The 27,234-nt window shown below is 40.8% G+C and overlaps 1 protein-coding gene across 8 annotated transcripts in view; it reads left to right on the top strand.

Annotated features, from left to right (window-relative positions):
• wwox (WW domain containing oxidoreductase) overlaps window positions 1-27,234 on the top strand; it is a 946,567-nt gene that overhangs the window by 566,437 nt on the left and 352,896 nt on the right. The window contains exon 9 of one of the 8 annotated variants that reach the window (XM_043706569.1): window positions 5,568-5,739. The exons of the other annotated variants lie outside the window; for them this stretch is intronic. Coding sequence (XP_043562504.1) covers window positions 5,568-5,588 — 21 coding nt within the window. The 3' untranslated portion in view covers window positions 5,589-5,739. Of the gene's footprint in view, window positions 1-5,567; window positions 5,740-27,234 lie in introns of those variants that run through there. 8 annotated transcript variants of the gene reach the window in all.

The raw sequence follows: 27,234 nt of genomic DNA, 5'->3' as shown, positions 1-27,234 counted from the left end.
TCCGGGTGCTCCGGTTTCCTCCCACAGTCCAAAGATGTGCAGGTCAGGTGAATTGGCCATGCTAAATTGCCCGTAGTGTTAGGTAAGGAGTAAATGTAGGGGTATGGGTGGGTTGCGCTTCGGCGGGGCGGTGTGGACTTGTTGGGCCGAAGGGCCTGTTTCCACACTGTAAGTAATCTAATCTAATTTAATCTAATCTAATCATGTATCCATCCAGATACCTTTTAAATTCTGTAATTGTACCAACCTCCACCACTTCCTCTGGCAGCTCATTCCATACACGCACCACCCTCTGTGTGAAAAAATTACCCCTTAGTTCCCTTTTATATCTTTCCCCTCTCACCCTAAACCTACGTCCTCTAGTCCTGGACTTCCCTACCCCAGGGAAAAAGACCCTGTCTATTTATCCTATCCATGCCCCTCATGATTTTAAATACCTCTATAAGGTCACCCCTCAGCTTCCGGTGTTCCAGGGAAAACAGCCCCAGCCTATTCAGTGTCTCCCTGTAGCTCAAATCCTCCAACCCTAGCAACGTCCTTGTAAATGTTTTCTGAACCTTTTCAAGTTTCACAACATCCTTCAGAGAGGAAGGAGACCAGAACTGCAAGCAATATTCCAAAAGTGGCCTAAGCAATGTCCTCTTCAGCTGCAGCATGACCTCCCAACTCCTATACTCAATGCTCTGACCACTGAAGGAAAGATAACCAAATACCTTCTTCACTTGCCTAGCTACCTGCAACTTGACTTTCAAGGAACTATGAACCCCCACTCCAAGGTCTCTTTGTTCAGTAACACTCCCCAGGTCCTTACTATTAAGTGTATAAGTCCTGCGCTGATTTGCCTTTTCAAAATGCAGCACCTTACACTTATCTAAATTAAACTCTATCAGCCACTCCTCAGCCCATTGGCCCATCTGATCAAGATCCTATTGTACTCTGAGACAGTCTTCTTCGCTGTCCACTGCACCTCCAATTTTGGTGTCATCTGCAAGCTTACTGATTATACTTCCTATGTTCAACTACTTGCATCTTGCATTGCTAACACTAGCATTTCTGCTTTAAACAGAATATCTTGAGGGTACATTTAGTTTTGTAGCTCCTTGCATAATCAATACCATTTTATTTCTGTGGAACTCTTTGTATAAGGTTCACATCTAAAAACAGTTTCTTTCAGTTGAACAAGGAACAGTATAGCACAGGAACAGGCCCTTCGGCCCACCACATTGCATTAAATTAAAACCGTTTGCCTCTGTGTGGTCCATATCCCTCCATTCACTGCCTACTCATGTATCTATCAAGATGCCTCTTGAATGCTGCTATTGTATCTGCCTCCACCACCTCCTCTGACAGCATATTCCAGGCACTCACTGCCCTCTGTATAAAAAAATTGCCTCTCACATCATCTTTAAACCTACCTCTTTTACCTTCGCTCTCTGTCCCCTAGTAATTGATATTTCTGTCCTGGGATGAAGAGTCAAATTGTTCTATCCTTGCCTTTCATAATTTTATCAACTTCTATCTGGTTGTCCTTCATCCTTCAACATTGTCCAATCTCTCTTCACAGCTAATACCCGCCAAACCAGATGACATCCTAGTAATCCATTTCTGCACCCTGTCCAATGCTTCCATATCCTTCTGGTATAATGGCAATGAGAACTATATACAATGTTCCAAATGTGGCCTAATTGAAGTTCTTAATAGCTGCAATATGACTGTACACTTCTCTCTTGCATTTGATCTCCCAAAATGCATCACCTTACATTTGTCTGGATTAAATTCCATCTGCCATTTCTCTGCCCAAGTCTCTAGCCTATCCATGTCCTGCTGTATCTTCTTGACAATTTTCCTATTTGCAGCTTCCCTAATCTTTGTGTCAGCTTCAAATCTACTAATCAGACCATTCTCCTACAAATCATTGATGTATATTATAAACAACCGGGGTCCCAGCTCTGGTCCCTGTAGACAACCACTGGTCATAGATCTCCAGTCAGAAAAACACACTTCCACTGCTATTCTCTATCTTCTATGACTAAGCCAATTCTGTATCCATCATACCAGCTCACCATGGATCCCATGTGACTTCACCTTTTGTATCAATCTGCCATAAGGAATCTTCTCAAAGGCAATGCTAAAGTTAATGTAGACAACATCTACCACCCTGCCCTCATCAATCATCTTTATCATTTCTTCAAAAACTCAGTCAAGTTTATGAGACTCAACTTACCCCAAACAAAGCCACACTGCCTATCATTAATATGTCCATATTTTTCCAAATGTGAGTTAATCCTATACCTAATGACCTTCTCCAATAATTTCCCTACCACTGTCATAATACCCACAGGTGTGTAATTTCCTGAACAAATCCTGTTGCCCTTCTTAAACAAAGGAACAATGTTTCTATTCTCCAGTCCTCTGGGACCTCTCCTGTGACTAAAGAGGACGCAAACATTTCATACAAGCCCCCCAGCAGTTTCCTTCCTTAGCATTCTGGGATAGATTCCATCAGGTCCTGGGGACTTGCCTACCTTAATGCTTTTCAAAACACTCAATACCACCTCCTTTGTTGTATTGATATGTCCTAGAATATCAACGTAGCCCTTCCGAGACTCACGATCCACCATGTCCTCCTCCTTTGTGAAAGGACCTTCTCCCTTCCTTCGACTCCACGTATAAATTCCCTCCTTTGCCCTTGAGTGGGCCTTCCCCTAGCTGTCTCATTCCTGAAGAAGGGCCTGTGCCCGAAACGTCGAATCTCCTGTTCCCTGGATGCTGCCTGACCTGCTGTGCTGTTCCAGCAATAAAGTTTCAACTTTGATCTCCAGCATCTGCAGACCTCACTTTCTCCTTCCCCTAGCTACTCCTTGCTCTGGTCCCCATGCTCCATGCCACACTCATTTAAACCCTCCTCTGTGGCACAGCTTACCTGCATGGATATTTGTGCCCATCCAGTTTATGCACCACACACCCTTCTTCTACAAGTCCCAGTGCCTCCCAACGATCCACATTACTGAAGCCCTCCCTCCTACACTCGCTTTATAACCACGTATTTAATACCCTAGCTCTTTTCAAAAAGGGTTTCTTTTCCAAAAGGGCGATACGGTGACTCAGTGATTAGTACGGCTGCCTCACAGCGCTAGGGTCCTGGGTTCAATTCCAGCCTTGGACGACTGTCTGTGTGGAATTTTCACATTCTCTCCATGTCTGCTAATTCTCCACAGTGTTCAGGGATGTGTAGGTTAGGTGTATTAGTCGGAGGTGGGTGGGGGAGTAAATGAAGAGTAATAGGGTAGGGGAATGGGTCTGGGTGGATTACTGTTTGGAGGGTTGGTGTGTGTACTTGTTAGGACAAATGGCCTGTTTCCACTCTGTAGGGATTCTATGATATTTAACTGTACCATCTTACTATTCCTAGTCTCACTGGCATGTGGCACAGGATGTAATCCTGAGATTGCAACCATGAAGGTCCTACCTAACTCCCTGAACTTCCTTTACAGGACTTCATCTCTCTTTCCTGCCAATGTTGTTGGCACCAATATAAGTCACAAACTCTGGCTGCTTACTGTTACCCCCCTTCAGAATATCCTGTGTCTGCTCAGAGACATCCTTGATCCTGGTACCAGGGAATCAATACACCATAGTGGAGTCTCACTCGTGGCCACAGGAATGCCTATCTATGTGTACAGAGTCCCCTACCACTCCTCCTCACCTACACTTTGACGCTCCTTGCTCTACAATAGTGCAAGTCATGGTGCCACTGATCTGACTGCTGCTGTTGCTTTCTGTGGAGAGACCACCCCCACCCCAATAGTGTACAAAACAGTATAATCCATGTTTCAGAGGGAAATGACCATTGGGGATTCCTGCACTGCCAGCTACACTTACTTGTCTTTCTGTGGTCACCAACCCCAACTGGTGACATGACTAACTCACTAAACATGCTATCCACATACATGAAGCTGCCATAGTTCCAGAGGGCCATAGGGCTGTGATAGGGTTAGAGGGAGTTTCTGATTGGTGGTGAGTTTCATCAGAGGGTCACCTTGGGCAAGAAGGAGAGGTTGAGGAATGTACTTCATAAAAACCTCAGCTGGTGCAGGAATTGGACCAACACTATAGGCATTACTGTGCATCACAAACCAGCCACCCAGTAAACAGAGCGAACCAACAATTGGTTTATTATTCCTAGCGCCACCAAGGCTCATTGACGTCCTCCTCCCCCTTTTGTGTTTGGAATCCTTTCTATTTGTAAAATAAACCCGCATAAAGAGAATAAAAGACTTACATTTATGTGCCATTGTAGTGCGTCTCTCAAAAATAATTCAATGCATCAAAAGTGCAGCTAGTTACGTTTAGGTGCTGTTATGTTGGCAAATGCAGCTCCAGGTCTTCACTCAACCAGGGCTGTAATTGGCTGTTCTTAAACAAAAAATGTGTTGATGTGATCTGCTAGTGGTCAGGCAGCTGATCAGTTTGCCGGGGCGATTGGGTTTCCTCCCAGAGTTAAGAGCCAAGACAGGGATATCCTGGCTACGAAGAGTTGCCAACCGTCAGAGGCGGCCAACTTCTAGAATGCTGCATCACCAGAGCACAGGATGTGGCAGCTCAGGACAATGCCCCAACCCCCTCAGTGTCCCAGGATGAAGAATCGCCCATGGGATGTACTGTTCTCTGAGGTAGGGGATGATCATGATTTGGAGATGCCAATGTTGGACTGGGGTGTACAAAATTTAAAATCACACAACACCAGGTTATAGTCCAACAGGTTTATTTGGAAGCACTAGCTTTCGGAGGTCACAGGAAGACGAGATCAGAAGCAACAGGGTGTCTCTCATGCTGACCTTGGTCCAGTCTCTTCATTGTGCCAGCTACTGAAATAACCTGGAATACAGAGGTATTACAGAGGTATGTTCCTAACCAACCTGTTCAGACGTGTTATGACACACTTCTGGAGCAGATGGGACATGCACTCTGGCCGCCTGGTTCAGAGGCAGGGACACTACTGTGCTGCCTCTCTTCCTCTCTCCAGCAAGCCATGTTAATCTGACTGGTCAACCAGCTGGGTAGGCTGACTCCTCCTTGTCCCATTGGAAGATGAAATGACTACAGCCCAGATGGGATGAGGCCCTAAGATTCCACCCTCAGGTCCCACAAATAGTTGAAACATAATTGGCTGATTAATTTATTGCTTGTCTAATTGGCCAATAGGGCAGATGTTGCAATGAGCAGCATTAGCATTTCTTTACTTTGCAATCGCATTTATTTATCTTTACCAGGTTTCAGAGGTGAGAATATTGGTGCTGAGACAGTCCTTGAGGTTACATGACAGACAAAAGTAATTGAGCTCATGGCTGCCAGGAGGTTCATAATTTATTGAACATTACAGATATTTCAAATGATCCATGTTGAACCTTAATGTTACCAATGTTTTATAAAGCTATTGTTGCCATTAGGCCAATTGTGAAAAATGGTGCTGAACTTATATTTTATTTCTGGCCAATGCTTACTATTTTGTGTCAGATTGCTCCATTTTTACCTATTCTTCACCTTGATCTTTTATTCCTTCAAAGTGCTTTCCAATCACAGCTTAACTTTGGAAGAGCAAAAGCAACAACTGTACTCCTGGGTGTATTCCATCGAATAACTGAACAGAACGTAAAAATGTCACCCACCCACCATTACAGTCCCTCAAAGTCTGATGAGAAAATTCTTGTAATGGTAACTACAAAAATGCTTCAAATGCCTGCTATTATATTTTACTGAAATTGTGATGACAACTAAAGCTGAGAATAAAATACCACAGATCATATCTTTATTATCCATGTTCATTTGTAATGTGTAAGTGAAGGAATGCAGTGCTCTCAGACTTAATGCCTTTGCTTAATCAACAGGCTCTTCCTTCACCTATTTCTTCAACTAGGCTTCCAAATCTTTTTTCACATTTGGATGCACTTAAGATTTTTCAGTGTGAAGCGAGTAAATGTGAAAACCATTTATAAATAACTTTTTGTTTGAGCTTGGAAGACTTGCATTTGGTATTCATTGATACGTCTGCTTATACATATGGGGAGGTCCTTTTGTGTTGCATCCACTCTCTGCTTCTTCTGCCGAGACAGTGAAGACTCATTTGAAGAAATAAAATGCAATACTGCAGCATTGACTATCTACTTTCTCTCTACAGATGCTACTGGACCTGATGAGGTTCTCCAGTATTTTCTGTTCTTGTCACAGGTATATTGTCCCCATAGGAAAGCATGGCAGCTCCTCTCCAATTCCCACCCTCTGACTTGTTTAAATTCCGCCAAAAGCTGAGGTAATTGATACAATTTTAACCTTGTTCTTTGGTCAGGAATCTGATAGGATTGGGTGCAACACTAACTTTACACACAGCTTGATTGAAATCAATAGAAATAATATTGGGAAGAGTGTAACACTAGTATCCACCAGATCCTGCAGCTGAGGTTAGTTCCGATCTTTTTTATTGATTGACAGGATGAGGGCATCGGTGGCTAAGCCAGCATTTATTGCCCATCGGGCAGTTAAGAATCAACTGCATTGCTGTGGGTTTGGAGTCACATATAGGCCAGACCAGTAAGGATAGTAGTTTCATTGAACACAAAACGTTAGAGTGCAGTACCGGCCCCTCAGCCCTCAACGTTGCGCTGACCTGTGAAATTAATCTGATGCCCATCTAACCTACGCCGTTCCGTTATAATCCATATGTATGTCCAATGCCCATTTAAATGTCCTTGACATCAGCGAGTGTACTACTGTTGCAGGAAAGCCTACTACTCTCTGAGTAAAGAAACTACCCCTGATATCTGTCCTAAATCTATCACCCCTCAATTTAAAGCTTTGTTCCTTCATGCTAGCCATCACCATCCGAGGAAAAAGGCTCTCATTGTCCACCCTATCTAAACCTCTGATTTCCTTAAGTGATTCCTTTCCTAAAATACATCAGATGGGTTTCTTTTTAGGCAATCAACAATGGTTTCATGGTCATCATTAGATTACACACTTAATTCCAGATTTTCTTTTTATTGAAACCATCTGCCATGGTGGGATTTGAACCCAGGTCCCCAGAACATTACATGGGTCTGTGGATTAACAGTCCAATGATAATACGCTAGGCCACCATTTCCCCTTAATTCCTTCTCAATACGCCCATTCTTCGTTCGTGATGATGAAAGATTGAAGAGTAAGTTGGACTTATTGCAGGACTCCTTCCATTGGTTGCAAAACACCATTGGTCTTACTCGCCACTTGCGTCATCACAATGTGCAGTAACGGGACTGACTTGAGAGGCACAAGGCTAATGTACTGAAACAGAGGGGCAAATGGGATTATAAACTGTGTTCTTCGTTAGGGTCGATTTCCCTTTAAGCAGAAAGAAATTAACAAGTGAACATACTGGCAAGGAATTCATCAAAATTTGCAGCACACCCATAACAATCAATGGAATTACAAATACAGTGCAGCCACTGTTGAGGAGTGTTACAACTGCCATAATGCAGCTGCGAGATTGAACAAGCGAACACTCATGTATAGTACCTAGTTATCCAGAATAAATTTCATGTTGCTGTATATTTATTCAGACAGGACAAGAGAATTTGTCACATCTTGTGTCTTGTAGCATCGTCTTTTAATGATTCCAAAGGATTTTTATTTCCCTCATTCCATTTTCCTGATGAGCATTTTGAGAGAAACTCAACCTCCAGAAGTACATTGAGGTTTGTTTTTGAAAACTTGCAGGAAGCTGTGACAAAGTGAGAAAGTTGCCTCACCATTGAGCAAGAATTAAACAAAAATGCAAATTATATGGTGAGGTTTCCACGAATTGTGAAAGGAATAAAATGTATAATTTCATCCCCAAACTGAACGAAGGTGTGAGAAACGGTTCAAATGGCAAAAAGAAATGATAAATTCTCTGGCATGCAGCTGTTAAATGTAACCGTCTTAGCCATTTACTGCAGATTCACAGGCGGATTTATAATGACATATGGACATGTCAGCTGGTGTGATCGGAAGGAAATTGAGCTGTAAAAAATGGTTTAAATGCACTAACCCCTTACCACTGAAATACCTGTTGTATTGATTAAGAATCCTTAGTCTATTATAGTTTTGCATGCCTTGCATTTTAGTTTAAAATGCAATTCTACAATGAAAAACATTCCTACTTAATTAAGTAATATCCAGTGTTGCAAATGATTACGACTGTTCATTATTGGATAGTCATGCAAGATGACCCTCATGTATCTATCCCCAGGTACCACACCCTCTTCCTCCCCATCCCACCATAGACTTTAAGAGTGAAAAAGAAACAAGTATTCAGCCAATTTAAACATTTTTGGACAGAAAATGCTGTCAGGTCATCATGTTAATTCCATGCAACCCCAAACCCATCAGCTGATTTCCACAACAAATTGTTTTATCCTCAATTAGGTATCATTATTAATATTGCTGTCCTACTTTATTTTTGTAGTCATTGTTGAATTAGAGGAAATGGAGTAATCAATGCATGTACAGTAAGATCCCATAAGCAGCAATTTAATAATTATCAACGTTTCGCTTTTGTGATGTTGATGACGCATAATTATCGACCACGATATGTGCCAGAATTCTTCTACACTTCTTTGAAATAGATTGTTTATTTCTACCTGAGAGGGCAAACGGAGCCTCACTTTAATGTTGCATCCAACAAATAGCATCTTTGGCAGTTCAACATTCCTCAGTACTGCACTGGAGCGCCTAGATTTTTGAGCTGCAGCCCTGAATGGCACTTGACTGAAAGTGCTACCAGGGGAAATAGTGAAGGTAAAAAATTGCTGCCTCACACTGTCACAGAAAACACAAGACCATTTCATGACATGATGTATTATCGACAAAATTGAAAGCAATCACTTATGAACATAAATTCCTTGAATCATTGGCTGGTATACAGTAGGAGACTATTTGGCTATGGTGTCTATATCAGTTTGCTGCAAGTGGAACTCCTTTGGATCCACGCACCCTTTTTTATTCTGCAAATCATTTCTCTTCAGATAATTATCTGATTCTCCTTTTGAAAGTTATGTTTGAATTTGCCCTCACCACAATATAAGCCAGTGGATTCCAGATCTTACTCACTCAATATATTAAGAAAAGCTCCCTCATGTTGTTGTTGCTTCTATTACCAATCAGCTTAAATTGATGTCTGCCGATGGGAAAAGTAGCTCCTTATCTACTTTGTCCTGGTATCTCATGATTGTGAACATCTCTACTAAATCTCTTCCCAATCTTCTCTGTTCCAAGGAGAACAACACCAACTTGTCCAACCTATCTATGTAATTGATGTTCATCATCCCTGGAATCTTTCTCCTGAATGTTTTCACAACCTTCTGACAAGGTGGTATCCAGAACTGGATGCATGGCTCCAATTGAGCACGAAGCAGTGTTTTATACAGGATTCTCATAATATCCTTGCTTTATACTTGTGTTATATTTATGAAGCCCATATACTTTAATTGCTGGGCTATCAAGCTATTCTGTCACCTTCAATTTTCTGCATATATACCCCCAGGTGCAGCTGCTCTTCCAGCTCCTTTTAAGACTATATCCTTTGTTTTTCTATGGCCTTCCCTTGTTCTTCCTGTCAAAATTGCTTCATGTTTCTCTGCATTGATTTCTGTCATTCTGTCCAATCCACTAGCCTATGTATGTCCAGTTGAAGTTTCTCAGAATCCTTCTCACAGTTCACAATGCTTCCAAGTTTTGTGCAATCTGTGAATTTTGAGATTGTGCCAAAGTGTGGGACATTCGTAGACATAGCGATCGAACACCGATCCCTGGGAAACTGAATTATGAATGTTGCTCCAGTCTGAAAAGAATCAGTAATACTCTGTTTCCTGCCACTCAGCAGATTTTGTGTCTGTGTGACTACTGACCCATTTATTTCATGGGCTCTAACTTTGCCACTTGGAAATCCACACATATCATATGATCTGTTGAAGGCTCATCAACCCTCTCTGTTACCTCCTCTGAAAGCTCAAGTTAGTTGAACAGAAGTGTCCTTAAATCTGTGTTATCTTTCCTTAATTCATTGCTTACTAATTTTGTCAGAGATTAGCATTTATAAAAGCTTTGACACCACTGAGGTTAAACTAACATACTGCAGTTGCTGGGCCTATATTTACCTTTTTTTTGTATCATTCGCAAATCTCTAGTCCTCTGCCTCCACTCTGCATCTAATGCTTATGACCAAACACTCCATAACTTCCATCTTTACTTCACTCACTGTCACTGCATGTATCTTATCCAGTCCTGGCCGGTTATCAACTTTTAAGTATAGCTGGTCTATCTGATACGTCATAATTTTCAATTTCCAGCTCATTGAATGTTTCAAGTGCCTCCTGTTTCAGTAGAATACGGTCAGCAGCTTCTTCCTTGGAAGAGAGAGATGAAAAATCCTGATTTTGTAACTCAGCTATCCCCCAGCCTGTGTGAGGAACTACCTTGCTCGCATTGAATAGAACAGCATCTGCGTATAAAGGCTAAACTAAACAAAACAATTGCTCTAAGATGTTAATAAATGCTCTGACTTTAAAAAAAATTCATAACTGTGCCAAGAAGCCACAGTGTTCTTGGTGCTAGGGTAATGTTAAAGGTGGACTATCGAATTTTGACATCGGTCATCTGACTGTCACACCTGAGACTTTTCATGAACTAAAACGAAGATGGAGCTAAAATGGCTGCAGTGGTTACCTGACTGCAGACTGAGCGAACAATGTAAAATAAACAAAGCCGTTCACACTGAAATTGCCATGAGCTTTGCATCACCTGTTTTAATGTGATCATTTCATACATTGGGAGATGAAAGGTTCATCTGCAAATGAACAAGACAAGACACTGAAAAGGCAATAAATCTAGAGTCCAGAATGTGCACTGGACTATAATTCAGCAGGTAGGTTTAAGGGAGCAAGGTAGAGGAAAGCAAAATCAGATATGTCACAGGAACTGGATCTCTCTCTCTCTCCAGCTCTCTCACTCCCCTCCCCTCTCCCCTGCCTGTTTCTCTCAATATCTTACAATACTGAGTTCAGTAAAAAAAAGTAAACTGAGTAAGCAACTATTACTGAGAACTCAAACATTCTACATTCAGCTGTAGTTGGGTATCCAAGTCCACCATTAAACTGTGGTCTCAGACGAAGAATTTAATACCTGAAAGACTCTAAGAGTTCTTCAACTTTTGTTCTCCCTGTTTGTATGAGATATTTTTTCTTTGTAAAATTATTACTTGTGTTTGTGCTTGATGTTGCAATTTCATTATTGTTTCAATTTCATTATTGTTTCTTAGGTTTAATAAATAATAAACTTCTCTTCAAAATTAAATTCAAAATAAAGTTCAGGTCATTCTGCTATAACATGCATTTTGTGAGTGCAAATTTGCTATAACACGATTGACAAATTGGGAAGGCTGTCTCCATAGCTTTTAAGCTCCTTGGATGCTGCCTGACCTGCTGCGCTTTTCCAGCAACACATTTTTCAGCTCCATAGCTTTTAAAGCATGCATTGGTTATAATATGACTCTGGTCCCATTAGTTTAAACAGTGCTGATACTATGTGATTTATTTTTTATAACACGGATTGCACGAGAATGGAGCTACCGCGTTATAGCAGAACTGACTGTTCCTCTTTATCTCAGTCAGCGGATATTCTGAGTTTCTCCAGCATCCTCCATGTTTGTTTCATGTAACAAAAGTCTTTGGCAAGAGCCAAAACCTGCTGAAGCCTACTTAGAGTTCATTATATTGCATGTTGATAAACAGAAATACTTGGCAAATTATTTTTGGGAAGCTGAAATTAGGACAGTTCAATTATTTAGTGAATAAATGGAGCCTGGAATAACTTTCAAATACCGATAATTAAATTTGAAGTACACATTTTTTGTGGAATTTTCAGAGCATACTTACGACAGTGAAAAATTTCTCCAGCTGAGGATTTTTACACAACTTTGAAATGTTATGAGAACTCAGTGATGGATTTTATAACCTATGTGGTTCATAACTATTTGGATAAAGTTGGTGCCATTTTATGGTGGACTCTGTACTTTTCGTTTAAAAAAAATGTTGTTCAAAGTATGTGTCTCATTGACTACAATCTCATGATCATACAGAAAATGAGCGTCTTTCAGATTGAGAAAGGAAGTCATTTCTCTTGTATTAAAATAGTACTACAGAAAGGGTTAGGCCTTGTCTCAATAGGCGAAATACACCTTGAGAGTTAGATGTTTTGATCAGAACAAACAATCTTTATTTGATATAAACATACATGAAGAGCCACTTTTGCAATTTTTTAAAGATTTCTCTGAGGACAGCATCTGAGCAGTCAGTGTATAGATATTTTCTAATCAATCAATTAGGTACAAAATTCACTTGAAGGTGGGAGACTGAGGATAATGGTGGAGGGTTGCTTTTCAGACCGGAGGCCAGTGTCCAGTGGTGTATCACAAGGATTGGTGCTGGGTCTGCTACTTTTTGTCATTTATGTAAACAATTTGGATGTGAATATAAGCGGTATGGTTAGGAAGTTTGCAGATTACACCAAAATTGGTAGTGTAGTGGACAGTGAAGAAGATTATGTCAGAGTACTTTGATCAGATGGGCCACGAGCCAACAAGTGGCAGATAGAGTTTAATTTAGATAAATGTGAGGTGTTGCATTTTGGTAAGGCAAACCAGAGCAGGACTTCTACAGTTGATGGTTGAGCTCTAGTGAGTGTTGCCAAACAAAAATCCTAGGGGTGCAGGTGCATAGTTCCTTGAAAGGGGAGTTGCATGTAGACAGGGTTGTGAAGAAGGCATTTGCCTTCATTGGTCAAAATATTGAACATAGGCATTGGGATGTCGTGTTGCAGCTGTGGAGGACATTGGCGAGCCCACCTTTAGAATCCTGCACACAATTCTGGTTGCCCTTCTGCAGGAAGGATGTTGTTTAACTTGAGACGGTGCAGAAAAGATTTTGAAAGATGATGCCAGAACTGGAGGGTTTGCGTTAAAGGGAAAGACTGAATAAGTTGGTGCCTTTTTCCCTGAAGATTCAGAGGCTGAGGGGGGGGGCCTTATCGAGGTTTATAAAATTATGAGGGGCATGGATAGGGTAAATAGACAAGATCTTTTCCCTAGGGTGGGGCAGTCCAAAACTAGAGGAGAAAGGGTGCAGGGGAGAGGAGAAAGATTTAAAAAGGACCTGAGAGGCAACTTTTTCATGCAGGGAGTGGTGTGTGCATAGAGCGAGCTGCCAGAGAAAGTGATAGAGGTGGGAACAGTTGCAATATTTAAAAGGCATCTAGATGGGTATGTAAATAGGAAGGGTCTAGAAGGGTTTGGACAAATGCTAGTAAATGCAAATATTTCAGATTGGGATATCTGGTCAGCACGGATGAGTGGGATTGAAGGGTCAGTTTCTATAATGTATCATGCTATGACTTACTCAAGAAATCCTTGGTAATTGGCTCCTTTGTTTGCTCATGAATTAAATTTTAGTTCAGTTGGCTTAATGGCAGAAGACAGCGAGTAATGGTGGAGAATTGCTTTTCAGACTGAAAGTCTGTGACCCGCGGTGTTCCACAGGGATCGGTTCTGGGTCCTCTATTGTTTGTCATTTATAGAAATGATTTGGATGAGAATATAGAAGGCATGGTTAGTAAGTTTGCAGATGACACAATAATTGGTGGCATTGTAGGCAGTGAAGAAGATATTTTAAGATGACAAAGTGATCCTGATCAAGTGGGTCCATAGGCTGAAAAATGGCAGGTGGAGTTTAAACTGGATAAATGCGAATAATGCATTTTAGTACAACAAACAAGGATAGAGCTTAAACTATTAACAGCAGGGCTTTGGGTAGTATTGTAAAAAAGAGGAACCCAGGGGTGCAGGTACATAATTCTCTGAATTTTGTATCACACATAGACAGTTTGATTAAAAAGGCGTTTGACACGCTTGCCTTCATTGCTCAGTCCTTTGTAGAAGTTGGGAAATCATGTTGAGGTTATACAGGACTTTGGTGAGGCCTCTTCTGGAATATTGTGTCCCGTTCCTGTTGCCCAGTTGTAGGAAGAATATTATTAAGCTGGAGAGGTTCACATGAGATTGACCAGGATGTTGTCAAGTATGGAAGGTTTGATTTATAAAGAAAGGCTGGATAGGCTGGGACTCTTTTCACTAGAGCGTAGGAGGTGGAGAGTGACCTGATAGAGGCTTATAAAATAATGAGAGGTATAGATAGAGTTAATGGTACTTGTCTTTTCCCTAAGATGGAGAATTCCAAGACCAGGGGTACATTTTTAAGGTGAGAGGAGAGAGATTTAAAAAAGGCACAAGAGGCAAATCTTTTACACAGAGGATGGTTCATGTATGGATTGAACTTCCTGAGGACGTGGTGGATGCGTGTACAATTACAATGTTTAAAAGATATTTGGTTAGATACATGAATAGGAAAGGTCTGGAGGGACATGTTCCAGGAGCAGGCAGGTGGGACTAGTTTGGGACTGTGTCCGACAAGAGTTAGTTGGACCGAAGGGTCTACTTCCGTGCTGTATGACTTTCTGACTCTAAATGAGAAGGGCTGGAAATGAGGGAACTAGTTCACCCTTCATCACCTGCTTGTGATATTGGGTAAACTTTGCAGAGCTTTTGGATAACCATATACAAACATAAATTATAATAGTGTCCTAGGCAACATGTAATAAGGCTGAGTTTTTTTTTCATCCTCTTTGTGATGTGTTTCGAGTATAGATCTGCAGCTGGCAAACCCAGAAGCATGAACTCTCCAACTGATTATGTCTCCAAAATACTTGTCCATCAGTCATCGGCTTATAAATGGAAACTAAATATTTTTAGCAGTGAACCACGGAATTTGTCGCCATATCAGGTTTCATTTTTAAAATGTTCAGAGACAAAATTTTGGGTTCTTTTCAAGCCAGCAGATGGTATCTGTCGCAAACCTGAAACAACAGTTGATGGTCTATTTACTCTGAGCACTTTTGCAAAAACACAGCTTCCAAATGATCCTTGACAAGTAAAGTGAAAAATCGAAACCTTGATAATCTGTCTCCGTGCAGAGTGCCAGCTACTTTCAACTGTGCAATCCAAGCAGGGGCAAAGTATTGTGCAGTTATTGTGCATAGCTACCCCATACATTTAAACCTAATAGGTTTCCTGTGGCCAAATAATTTGTCATAAACTGTTTTTTTTAGACAGCTGTAAAGGTAAGCTGTGTATTTGTGACCACATGCAGTCACCACTATAACCAATGGAGAATATCTGCTGCTGAGGTGTATTAGCTGACATGTTTCATTGCTGTCTTAAAATTGTCATTTGTTTTGATCTGAAGGGGTCACCCAACAGTGTGGAGAGGTGGTATCTTAAATAATTTTGAACCAAAACGTAATTATCCTAATGCCTCCCATTAGACTTTGCAGATGAACTGCTGATAGCTTTGGGAAATTTCAGCAGGACAAACGTTTCCATTTGGGATAACTCAGTGGAGGCCTTGAGCTAAACGGCAGTAACAGACTGTAAACACAGTAACTACAATGTTGGGTGATGTCCATCATGGTCACCCTGCTGTGTGAAGTGCCCCAAGAAAAGTCATAAAGGGAGCAACAGCCATGCCAGGATTTCACTGAGACTTTTCAGCATCAAGCAGACTAGTAGAAATAAGAATTCCTGGAAACAGTCTTCTCTCATTTATTTTACAGCCTGAGCTCTCGAGAGTTAAAAACAGCATAATGCTGCACTTAACTGTAATTCTATAAAGCAATGTGCTTTCAAAAAGCAAAATGAAAACCAACATTCTGAGTGGAGCGCTCGTTTAGTGGGTTTTGTGGACACTGTGCTCCTTGTCTTGTGGTGGAACCAGGGCCTTTTCTACATTTTTAAACTGAAAGTAAAGCTTCCTCTACACTGTCCCTGTCAAACACCTCCAGGACAGGGACACCAAAAGGTTAGATACAGGGTGAAGCCTTCTCTCCTCTTCTAAACTGAAAGTAAAACCCGTCTATTTTTTAATCTGAATGTAAAGTCTCCTCTACATTGTTTCCACCAGGCACTCCCAACTCTTTTAAGTAGAGCAAGTATCAAAATATTTACATTTTGAGTGGGCTCAATTTAGTGTGGCTGAAGTATAACCAAAATTTGTGGAGCTGCCACTTCAAAAAAACTAAAAACGAGCTGCAAAAGCAAACACTCTGTGGATCTTTTCTGTAATTAATTAATCCACCAGACAGGATATCAGCCATTTCTCTCTCAATAATATAACACTTACCTATGTTTGAAGTGACAGTGAAGCTGCTGGAATTCTTTCTTTAGTAGGTTGTGTTTCGTTCTGTTATTTTAACTAGAGATTAGAAGAGGCTGTGAGGAGAATTTGCAGCAAATAAGGGCCTGTTAAAGGATGTGGGTACCTCACTGTATTTGCCAGGATGAAGGAACACTTACTGTCCACTGTCCCTACTGTTGTCTGTTGTTGCTGTTTGGTTAAAAAAACAAGAAAAGTGTAAGATGATAAAACGGAGAAAAATTGCTTTGTAACCTTAGAGAGCATCTGTGTGGAAAATTAGATAACAAGAAACGAGCCAGGGAATAGACTAGAACATAAACTGTTAGTTGAGAATTATTGAGGTGTTTGTTGCTGAAATATAAAGTTTTCAGTGGAGATTAAAAAGACAGTCAACTCTCAATATAAACTGAGTTAGGAATTCACACAACACCAGGTTATAGTCCAAGCTAGTGCTTCCTAATAAACTTGTTGGACTATAACCTGGTGTTGTGTGATTTTTAACTTTATCCACCCCCAGTCCAACACCAGCTCTTTTACATCAATATAAACGGAGTCACTTTGAAACAAGTTAATGGATGATTTCAGGATAGTTTTCCAGATCAGTGTTATATATTGATGTGTCAAGTCAGGAATAGGCTATTTTAGATCCAGTATTATGTGATTAGAAACGCTTAATAAGTAACCTTGTAGTGAATGAGACTCTAGGGAGCAGTGATCACAATATTTTCTAATTGGAATGATCACAATATCCTTCGTTTTATATTGAGCTTGACAGTGACCTGGTTAAACTAAATATGTACAAATCAAACTTTGAGAGGTGAGTTGGCGAAGGTAAATTGGGGAAAGAGATTAGAAGATATGGTGGGATCTAAACAGAAACAAATAATTTGGATTATCCTTTATTGTCACATGTATTCAATGTCGAATACAGTGGAATGTGCATACTGTCACCTACATATAGGCACCATTCACATTAACTTGGAATAAAATTAAAAAACACTAAAAGGGAGACCAACCTTTCCTTCTCCATTGCTACAACATACCACCAGCAGAGTCTTGCCCTGGGATTCCTAGCCCTTGCCATGCATCTGAGAGCGTCCACTCCGGCCTTCCCAGCCCACGCCATGCTGTTGCCAGAGGCCCCATCCATGCGGACGCGAGAGTCTCGCTCCAGGCTGACCGACTGACTCGAGCTATGCTGCCTCTGAAGACACCGATGCCACTGCAGAACCCATCGAAGCCACCTCCTTCTGAAGAGCCCTCTTTATCAGGTACATTTGAGAAAAGGTGAAGGGAAAAGAAAAAGAAAGGAAATGCAGAGGAGGAGGATAAGCCTGGCACTGAAGGCCATACGCTTCCTACACTGTTGTCACCATCTTAGATATTGTCTGCAAATGTTAGTGCAAATACACATCCCCTGTCCACTCCCTTAAGAAACAAAAGGCCTCCAGGGAAAAGTGGTCCTACCATAGTTTACATAATATTGTAAATGCAGCACTACATTCAAGGAACAGGCTCTCAATGTAATGTTGCCAAAAAAAAGTGGTAAGCCTGAGGATTTGACCAAATCATTATGAGAAAGCTGGGTGTAAGAGTGCACTAGCAAGAAGCAATAAAAACAAATTCTACAAATAAAAAAGATTAACAAATTTAAATGTGCATTCTATGGCAGCTGACAGCAGAAATTATAATAGCAAACTGTAAGACAACAATGAAACAGCACTTGGCAAATTACTTCTGAAAAAAAGCTAGCAGGGACCCAATGGGCTAAATTGCCTCTTCCTGTGCTGTAATCATACTATAATTCTATGATAAGAGATAGGCAGAGTTAATATTCTAGTCACAGGCTTTGAAGCCTCGGTGCTCCCCATGTGGAGATTACAAACCCTCACTCACTGGCAGAGAGACACGTTGAGCAGTTTTCTGAGTATCTGTCAATTGAGTTTGCATTTTTTCCCTGAAGATGGGTAACCTCTCAATGCTGAAGGTCCAGTGAGAGGGCTGGGAGCTCTGGGGCCTGTGCCAAAGAGTGCATGTTACTGAGATAGGTATGGGCCAGTCACGATACTTCAACTTGAAAGGACCCTTGCTGGCCTGGTAAAGAAATGAGCAGCATTTTGACTGACACAAGTTGGGAGGGAAACATTGCCATTGGATTGGTTACAGCTGCAATTGTTGCTAGCCCTCTTTACACACTGTTGAGTGTTTGGTTCTGATTATCTCCAGAATGCCACAGGGAAGTTGCTCCATTGGGCTAAGGCCTTCAAAGGCAGTGGCATCTGCTTCCCTGCACTAACATGTTGGTGAGGCTTCAAATCACCTTTAATTGAGGTCTTAACCAGTGCTATGAGGATGTGGTGACATAGAGATAATGTCTCTGGGATCGTAATCCAGAACCTCGGGCTAATGTTCTGAGGTCATGGGTTCGAATCTCAGAACAGAAGATGGTGAAATTTTAACTTAATTTTAAAAAGAACTGAAATTCAAAAGCTATTCTAATGGTGACCATGAAACCAAGAGGTGGCTACATATAGCACTTTGGTGAATGGAGCCAAAGGTTGTGAGGAGAAAGCAGGATTAGGCTATTGAGTTGGATGATCAGCTATGATCATAATGAATGGTGGAGCAGGCTTGAAGGGCTGAATGGTTTCCTCCTGCTCCTATCTTCTATGTTTCAATTGTCAATTGTTGTAAAAACCCATCTGGTTCACTCATGTCCTTTAGGAAAAGGAAATCCTTACCTGGTTTGGTCTACACATGACTCCAGACTAATAGTTATTGACTCTTAAGTGCCCACCAGGTAATTAGGGATGGACAATAATTGCTGGCCTTGCCAGCAACACCCACCCATAAATGAATTTATTAGAAATGGTTGCCCACCTCAGAGTGTTGGAGGGGTAACAGCTGTTGGACCGATTCCCATCTACCTCCTGGGAAAGTTCCTTTGGGATAGGAATGCATTGGGTAGCTGTTCTGAAACAGCTCACCCCTTATTTCCCTGATTCTCATGCCTTCTAACCCAGAAACAGGGCAGGAAAGTTCAACTCCTCAATTCCACCTTTCTGATCAAAGGCATAATAGCCTTCTGAAAGTAATGAGAAGTCCAAGTTCTCGAAAGAGTGGGGAACTTAGTTCTGGATAAATTATTGGAATTAATGGTGGACAGATCCCCTGGACCTGACAGTTTACATTCTCAAATTTTAAAATCTGTCGATACATTGGGTTTGATCTTTTAGAATACTTCAGGTTTAGATCGGTCCTTGTGAATTGGAAGATAGTATCAATAGTCCTGCTGTTCAGAAAAGGAGGAAGAGAGAAACAAGGATATAAGCTACTCAGTCCAGCACCTGTGGCAGGGAAAATTCCTTATTAGGGATAAGAAACTCTGAGAAGATCACAATATTTTTGGCAAGAGTCCTCATGACTTGGTGAAAGGAAAACCATGTTTGCCTGATGCATTGGATTTTTTTGAGGTTGTAATTAGGCACGACCAGTTGATTTGCTATATTCAGAGTTTTGGTAAAGTGTCCAAGAGTTGACAGAGAAGAGTTTGTTGCAAAATTGGGCTTGTGGAATTTAGGATAATATCTTTACATGGATTGAGAATTGGTTCATGGACTGAAAATCTGGGAAAGAAAACGTATTGAACATGATTTACAGCCTCCACAGTTCCTCCAGTTTTTATTAAGTATTGAACATTCTTCAGTTATAAAGCTTGAACTGGTAGGGTACCATAAGGATCTGGAGCTCAGCAAATTGCAATCTATTAATGAGGAGAGGGGATTGACTTTATTGTGTCTATGTTTACCAGTGATATAAAGTTAGATGAGAAAATAACCTGTGAAGTAGGCACAAAGACCCTGCGGAGGAATATAGGCCGGTGATTGATTAGGAAAGAATGTGACAAATTAAATATAACAAAGATGTGATGATATCCACTTCAGTAAAAAAAGAAAGCTGATTTTTTTATTCAGTGACTGGAGGATGGCCTTTGTATGTACTCAGAGGGTTCTGGGTATCCTTGTCTATTGAGTGCAGAAAATTGCACACAATTACAGCAAGCGGTTAAGAAACCACTGGTAAATTTGTTTTTTTTGTCCTAAGGGGCTGGAGTAAAATAATAAAGAAATTTTTACAATTATATACGGCCTTAGTGAGATCTCTGGACAGTTTTGGTCTCCTTACTTTAGGAAGCATCTCTAAAGGCCACCTGCTTCTGTAGTTACAAGTTGAGGAACAACTCAAAGTGTATCTGTGGCCATGAATGTCACACCATGGGTTGCATCATGGATCACCATAGGTCACATCACATCAACTTGACCACTGAGACCTGCTACAATAATTTCTGCTTTTGGCATTTGAGGAGGCCATTGATTGAACAAGCTAAACATCCTATTGTAAATGTTTCTATCAATAAAACCAATGATAGGGATAGTTCCATTCCTCACTCGGCTTCATTACATTCTTTATATTATGCAATTATGTTTTGATTATTTGTTTTTTTTTAATACTTTTTGTATCTCATTTTCTGAAGACTATGCCTTGCGCATCTTGATCTCCTCGCTGGCTGGAGTATAACTGAGACTTTTATCTTTTTTCCATTTTCTTTTTCTGTATACTTCTCCCTATGTCTCACAACTGTCACTCACTCAGAGTGACAGTGACTGATTTGGATTGAAAAATTTGACCTAATTTAATATTTGTCACTTTTTAAAATGGATGCAGCCCCATATGTTTAAATGAGTTTACAATCTGCCACACTCACTGATCAAGTATCTTACTCTTGACCTTTTCCCAGCATTGACAGCTGCTTCTACTTTTCCCTCCACGTGTCCCATCCACTTCCATCCTCATGAGCTCCTTATTTTAATGCAGTGTCTCCCGTAGCAGTTAACGCTTGTCCTGCCACTTATAGATTACTGGGATTTTCAGCTTTTGGCTTTATTTTAACTGAATCAGAAGTCACAAGGAGCTGCTGCAGTTGATATGTTTTGCCTTCTCCACACAGTGAGTTCCAAGTGACAGTTTTCCACAACTTATTTCGAAACTATTCCTGGCACAGGGAGATGACCAATTCAGTTGTTCGTCTTCTTCCTAGCTGGGTGTTTTGTTTCTCCTAAAAGTAAGAGCAGGAAAAAAAAAGGTTACATTTGTTTGATAAACACAGCACCAATTTTTATTGGTTCTGACACAAGGTTTAAAATTTAATTCTGGCATAACTACACTGATAGCATAAAAACTCTTGTGGCCTTAGACAAATTGTCTGGGTCTGCTAAATAAAGCTCCGTGCAATATTGAATTTCTGCCACTAGAGACTCTCGTTGAGTGATGGAAATTGCAGCTTTTTGTTTGATGACAGAAAACTGGTTACCCCAACACGACAGCTTATTACTAATTTTTTACTGGTCCAATGGATTTACTGATTGAATTTTTTTTTTGCTATTCCCAGATCTCTGTGCATTTCCTTCTAATATATTTTCCTTGTACTCATCTGTCCCATGTTTGAGAACTTAAGGTCAAGGATAATATAGGCAGATGTAAGGGTTTCTCTACTCCTCACTTCAACAAGCCTTGACCCAAATTCCAAATGACCCCACCTTACTGCCCCAGTGTTTTATTTCTATTCCTTGTGCCTCTTTGACTAAGAGTGTGAATGCATTAAAAATCCCTGGCTAGTTTCGTGATGATGGACTGTCTCTGCAATGAACCCAGAAACATCTTTGACTTCAAAAAAGGACACATGTTTAGAAACTACTTTTCATTTAAAAAGCACTTTATAGTCAGTGAATTGGTTTTGAAATGTAGTCACTGTTGTAGTAAGCGCAGCAGCTAATTTGCACAAAATTTGATAATGACCAGATAATCTTTTTTTTAGTAGTGCAGATTGAGTGTTAGACATTTTTCGGGACATTATGAATTACTCCTCAGCTCTCCGATGCAACAGTGCTCTGGGGATCCTCGACAGCCAGATGAGGAGGTGAACAGTGCCTTCATTTAATGTCTCATCTGATGGACAGCACCTCTGCTAGGACAGCACTTTTTCAGTAATGTACTGGTGCATCAACCTTGATTTTTGTTCATGGTCTGGGGTGGAGCATAAACTGTGGTTCTGAAGCAAGAGTGCATCCAGCTGAGACACAATTGACAGACGGCTGAAAGATATATCTTCACCTTATTAGCTTTCCCTGAACGACCTAAACCAGATCCTGAGCTTGACAGAATTATTTGCAAACTTACTGAACTGCCCACCAGAAACTGGAGGCCTTAGCATTTCTCGCCAAAGCTTATAGTACACTTCACTAATATTGGAAATATTTTGATGACGCAGAGGTAAACAGAGGGTCTCCACAGACGATGAAAAGTTCTGGATTCTCCAGTTTTAGAGTTACTGTTGATGACATTGGTATCAAAGCTTGTAAAAGAAACAACAAAATTACACTTGATTAATGTGTTTTATTAAAACCTTTTCGTAATCAAAGTGCAGTGCAGCAAAATCCATAAAAAGCAGCTGTAATGCTTTTGTAACGTTTACTGCTCTGTCACATATTCCTAATTTCCATTATCAATTTACTTTACTTACTGCTTTTAGAGAACTCAGCAACAACCATATCTTGGGCAGTTGTAACCCAGTTTATGGATTATGCTTCTCTTGCAGATTCTAACCAATTGGTTATCCCTTCATGGATTCCATTGTCTCTTGGTTCTCAAGGGCATTGAGTGTCTACATTTGTACTTTCCGACACTGCACTGGCTTAATAGGCTTAATGTTTTGAGTATCCAGTTGGTCCTTATCCTAGATTAAAGCTCTCTCACTCTATCTATTGTACCTTGAATTCTTTTTTACACATTACTGAATGCAGTTCTCAAATGTAGTCTTTCTTTCCTGCTCCATTCCCTGTTTCTGCCTATTCCGGATGTCAGGGTGGTATCAACAGCATTAGCATATTCATATCCCTTTATTCTACACCTCCCCTTCTGAATCAATCTTGTATGGACAATAGCCCATTTCTGTCACTAGCTGTACCTGCACTGTTCGCCAAATAAACAAGAGGAAAATGAGAGAAAACAAAATGAGCAGAAGAAGTGGAAAAGAGAAAACAAGCAAAATAAAGTGAATACAGATAGAAAGATGAAAGAACAGGAAAGATCAAAACCAGCAAAGGAAAGAACAAACTTGGACAAATCGGCATGATTGAATGGTGGAGCAGAATTGATGGGCTGATTGGCCTAATTTCTGCTCCTATGTCTTATGGTCTTATGATCCAAACTGTAATGTTTAGTGTTTATCTCTTTTGTTTTTACCTTGTACATAAGATTTTGTATCTAGGTCTCTTGTGACTAAGATAACACTGGGAATGGTGACTTTATGCACTTTTCACTGTACTCCTGTATTTCTGTATTCAAGTATACATGACAATAAAAATCTAATCTAATCTCATCATTTACTATGAGTGGCTCTCATGCGATAATGATGTCTTTGTTTCATCTGCCTTACCTTGACCATATTTCTACATAGGTTGCAAAATGTAAATCTGAGACAGGTAAAGCAAAGGTATTATGGGATAGGAACCAAAGGCTGGAGTTAGACCACAGATTAGCCGTGATCACATTGAATGGCAGAACTGTTCTGAGGGTCTGGATGGCCTACTCCTATCCCTAAATTTCTCCTTATGTTTTACACCGATGACCACTTACTCCAACTGATCTCTCTCTGCCATGTTCTGCCCTTCAGTCTATTAAAATTGCAACCATATGTACTTGAGTAATAGTCAAATTTTTTTGACTATTTTTTAAGGTTAAATTTTTGGGGTCGACTATTACATGGATACTACTTTTGAGGGGCTGACATTCATGCCCATCAAAATTCATACCATATCATTAGCAGAAGCCCAATTGATCTCTAAACAAATAGAGGAAAAGAAATTGAGTTATTGTAATTTGAAAACCCGGTTCGGAACACAGCAGCCAGGGGACTGGAGGATTGGGAGTGGAGTGGAACAATCGGCAGACTGGAAAGCTGAAACAGGGTGTGACGGCCAGCACACTGACTCATTAACGTTGATCTATTATCAGTAAAGAACTAGGGGACAGCTTTTACATGAGATATGTGGAAAATTCCAGGTTATTTAGCCAAAAATAGGGGGTTGAACTTTAAATGAGATCAACTATTACTCGAGTATATATGGTACTCGTCCCAATACTGGTGTCAATGCCTTGGCTTTTGACCAGTTTCTGGTGACATTGTTAGGCAATCTATATCACCAACAACTAAGCAGTGCAGCAATAGGCTTGGGTACTGCAAATACAGCTTTGAGTATTGGTACATGAGATAAGAAAACTTTATTGATATAGTGGATGCAACATGACATTCACCATGGTGGAAAGGTCAGGGGGTTGCTGTGTCCAAAAGCCTGACCAGGTGGTGGAATGGTCAGGCTTTTGTATACAGCGTTCAGTCATGTAGGTGGGAAATCCAGTAATTATTTGGTTTTATTTAATCAACATGTTCAGATATGTTATGACAAACCTCTGGTGCAGGTGTGACATAACCCTAGGCCTCCTGACCCAGAGGTAGAGACACTACCAATATACCATACGAGCCGAATCATTTGATTTCATAACATGGCAAATAAAATCATTATGGCAAAATTGAAACCAGGTGAACAAGATGCACATTAAAAAGAAATTGCACAAAATGTGTTTTTAGAATTTTACTGGGGTAGAAATGAAAAAAGACTTGTATCATCCTGAAATTAAAATACCACTTTGGGAGTCAACTTGGCTGATTCAAAGAGCAGTCAGCTTGGTGTAATGAAAATAGAATAGGAACGTATGTTTGTTTTCATTTCATTTCACTTCTGAACTCAGCAGGGACCAGTAAGTGTTGCATCTGTTCCTTTTCTGGTTGTCAGTCCCAACAACACGCACATGCAGTTATGTTGAAAATTTCATCCAACGCTTACTGCCAGCTGTAATATTTGAATGGCCCTGCACCACACAAGAAAAAATTGCTGCTGTTTATTTTGCTTCGAAGTAGTTTAAGATTTAGAAGGACAGAGACAGCTGAAAATTTTTCTTATTTGCCTGGTTAAGTAAAACCCTCTCTCTCCTTTTTGCACACACTCCACCCCACCCCATATTCATCTTCTTTCTTCTGAGGACACTGACAAGGGTGAAGTTCGTTTATGTAGTACTTTGCCCAAGGGGCTAGCCTTCATAAAGGAACGTTTTCAATGATTCTCAACAGGCTATTCAACAATAGAGGAATATCATCAAAGTCAGATCCAATCATCAGCTGATATCTAAATGTCCATTGAGTATAAATCCAAAAGAGGAAGATGATTTTTCTTTCCTCTTCTCTCCCCTACAGGATTGTCCACAACCAATGGAGTAGACCTAAGCTCTGCCATCCTACCATAATGGTGAATGGTGGTGAGCAGTTTACCAACTCACTGAATGAGGAAGCTTCACAAATATCCTCATCCTGAATGACGGACGTACCTAGCTCATCACTGCAAAAGAAAAAGCTGAAAAATTTACAAGTCTCCAGCTTGAAATGCCAAGATCCCATCTCAGCCTCCTATCGAGGTCTCCAGCATCAGAGAGACAGTCTTCAGACTGCATCCAACACTGGGACATAGTTGCAGCAGTGTGCACCATCTATGAGAAACCCTGCCACATTCAACAGCATCTTCCAAACCCATGGCCTCCATCATCTTAGTAGGACTAGGGCAGCAGATACGTGGGAATATCTAAACCCACATTTTCACCTCCAAGCCTGGAGCTTTATCGCTGAGCCTTTTCCATACCCGGGTGGATCTACGGTAAAAACAATGACTGCAGATGCTGGAAACCAGATTCTGGAGTAGAGTGGTGCTGGAAAAGCACAGCAGTTCAGGCAGCATCCGAGGAGCAGTAAAATCGACGTTTCAGGCAAAAGCCCTTCATCAGGAATACTGGCAGAATGCCTGAAGGGTGGAGAGATAAATGAGAGGAGGGTGGAGGTGGGGAGAAAGTAGCATAGAGTCAGGGCAGTGGAAATGACCTGGGAGTTACAGCGGGAGAGGGACTCCCTGAGATTGAAACGTCAATTTTACTGCTCCTCGGATGCTGCCTGAACTGCTGTGCTTTTTCAGCACCACTCTACTCCAGAACCGGGTGGACCTAACACCGGATGCATTGCAGTGGTTCAAAAAAAATCTCACCACCACCTAAAACCTCATGAATAAAAATAAGTGATGCTCTTCAAGGTCAAATAGCTGTCAATGGTCACAAGGCAAGTTTGACCATTTTGGGAAATGTATAAGGTCTGACAGCAGCAATTTGTGATTTGAGTCATTGCCTTCAAGAAGGGAGAGAGGGAGAACATTGACAATGGAAAAGGTAGTTGAGGCGATATAAGTAATAGGGTGTAGGTTTGCTCGCTGAGCTGTAGGTTTGATATCCAGACGTTTCATTACCTGACTAGGTAACATCATCAGTGGCGACCTCCAAGTGAAGTGAATCTGTTGTCTCCTGCTTTCTATTTATATGTTTGTCCTGGATGGGGTTCCTGGGGTTTGTGGTGATGTCATTTCCTGTTTCCATCACCACAAACCCAGGAACCCCATCCAGAACAAACATATAAATAGAAAGCAGGAGACAACAGCTTCGCTTCACTTGGAGGTCACCACTGATGATGTTACCTAGCCAGGTAATGAAATGTCTGCCTATCAAACCTACAGCTCAGCGAGCAAACCTACACCCTAAATCTCAAGCTGAGCTACAAACCTTGCAAAAAAGATATAAGTAATGCTAAAGAAAAAAAAAATTATATGGTGAATATGGATGTTTTTAATTAAATCAGGCAGATTAATAATTTTAGTAAAATAACTGATCATGTCAACTGTGGTGAATAGAATCAGTAAACTTTTGAATATGG

The sequence above is a fragment of the Chiloscyllium plagiosum genome, chromosome 17 (genome assembly GCF_004010195.1).
Source record: "Chiloscyllium plagiosum isolate BGI_BamShark_2017 chromosome 17, ASM401019v2, whole genome shotgun sequence".
NCBI classification, from domain to species: domain Eukaryota; kingdom Metazoa; phylum Chordata; class Chondrichthyes; order Orectolobiformes; family Hemiscylliidae; genus Chiloscyllium; species Chiloscyllium plagiosum.
The sequence above is the reverse complement of the archived record's forward strand: the minus strand, read 5'-3'. Positions and strand labels throughout refer to the sequence as shown.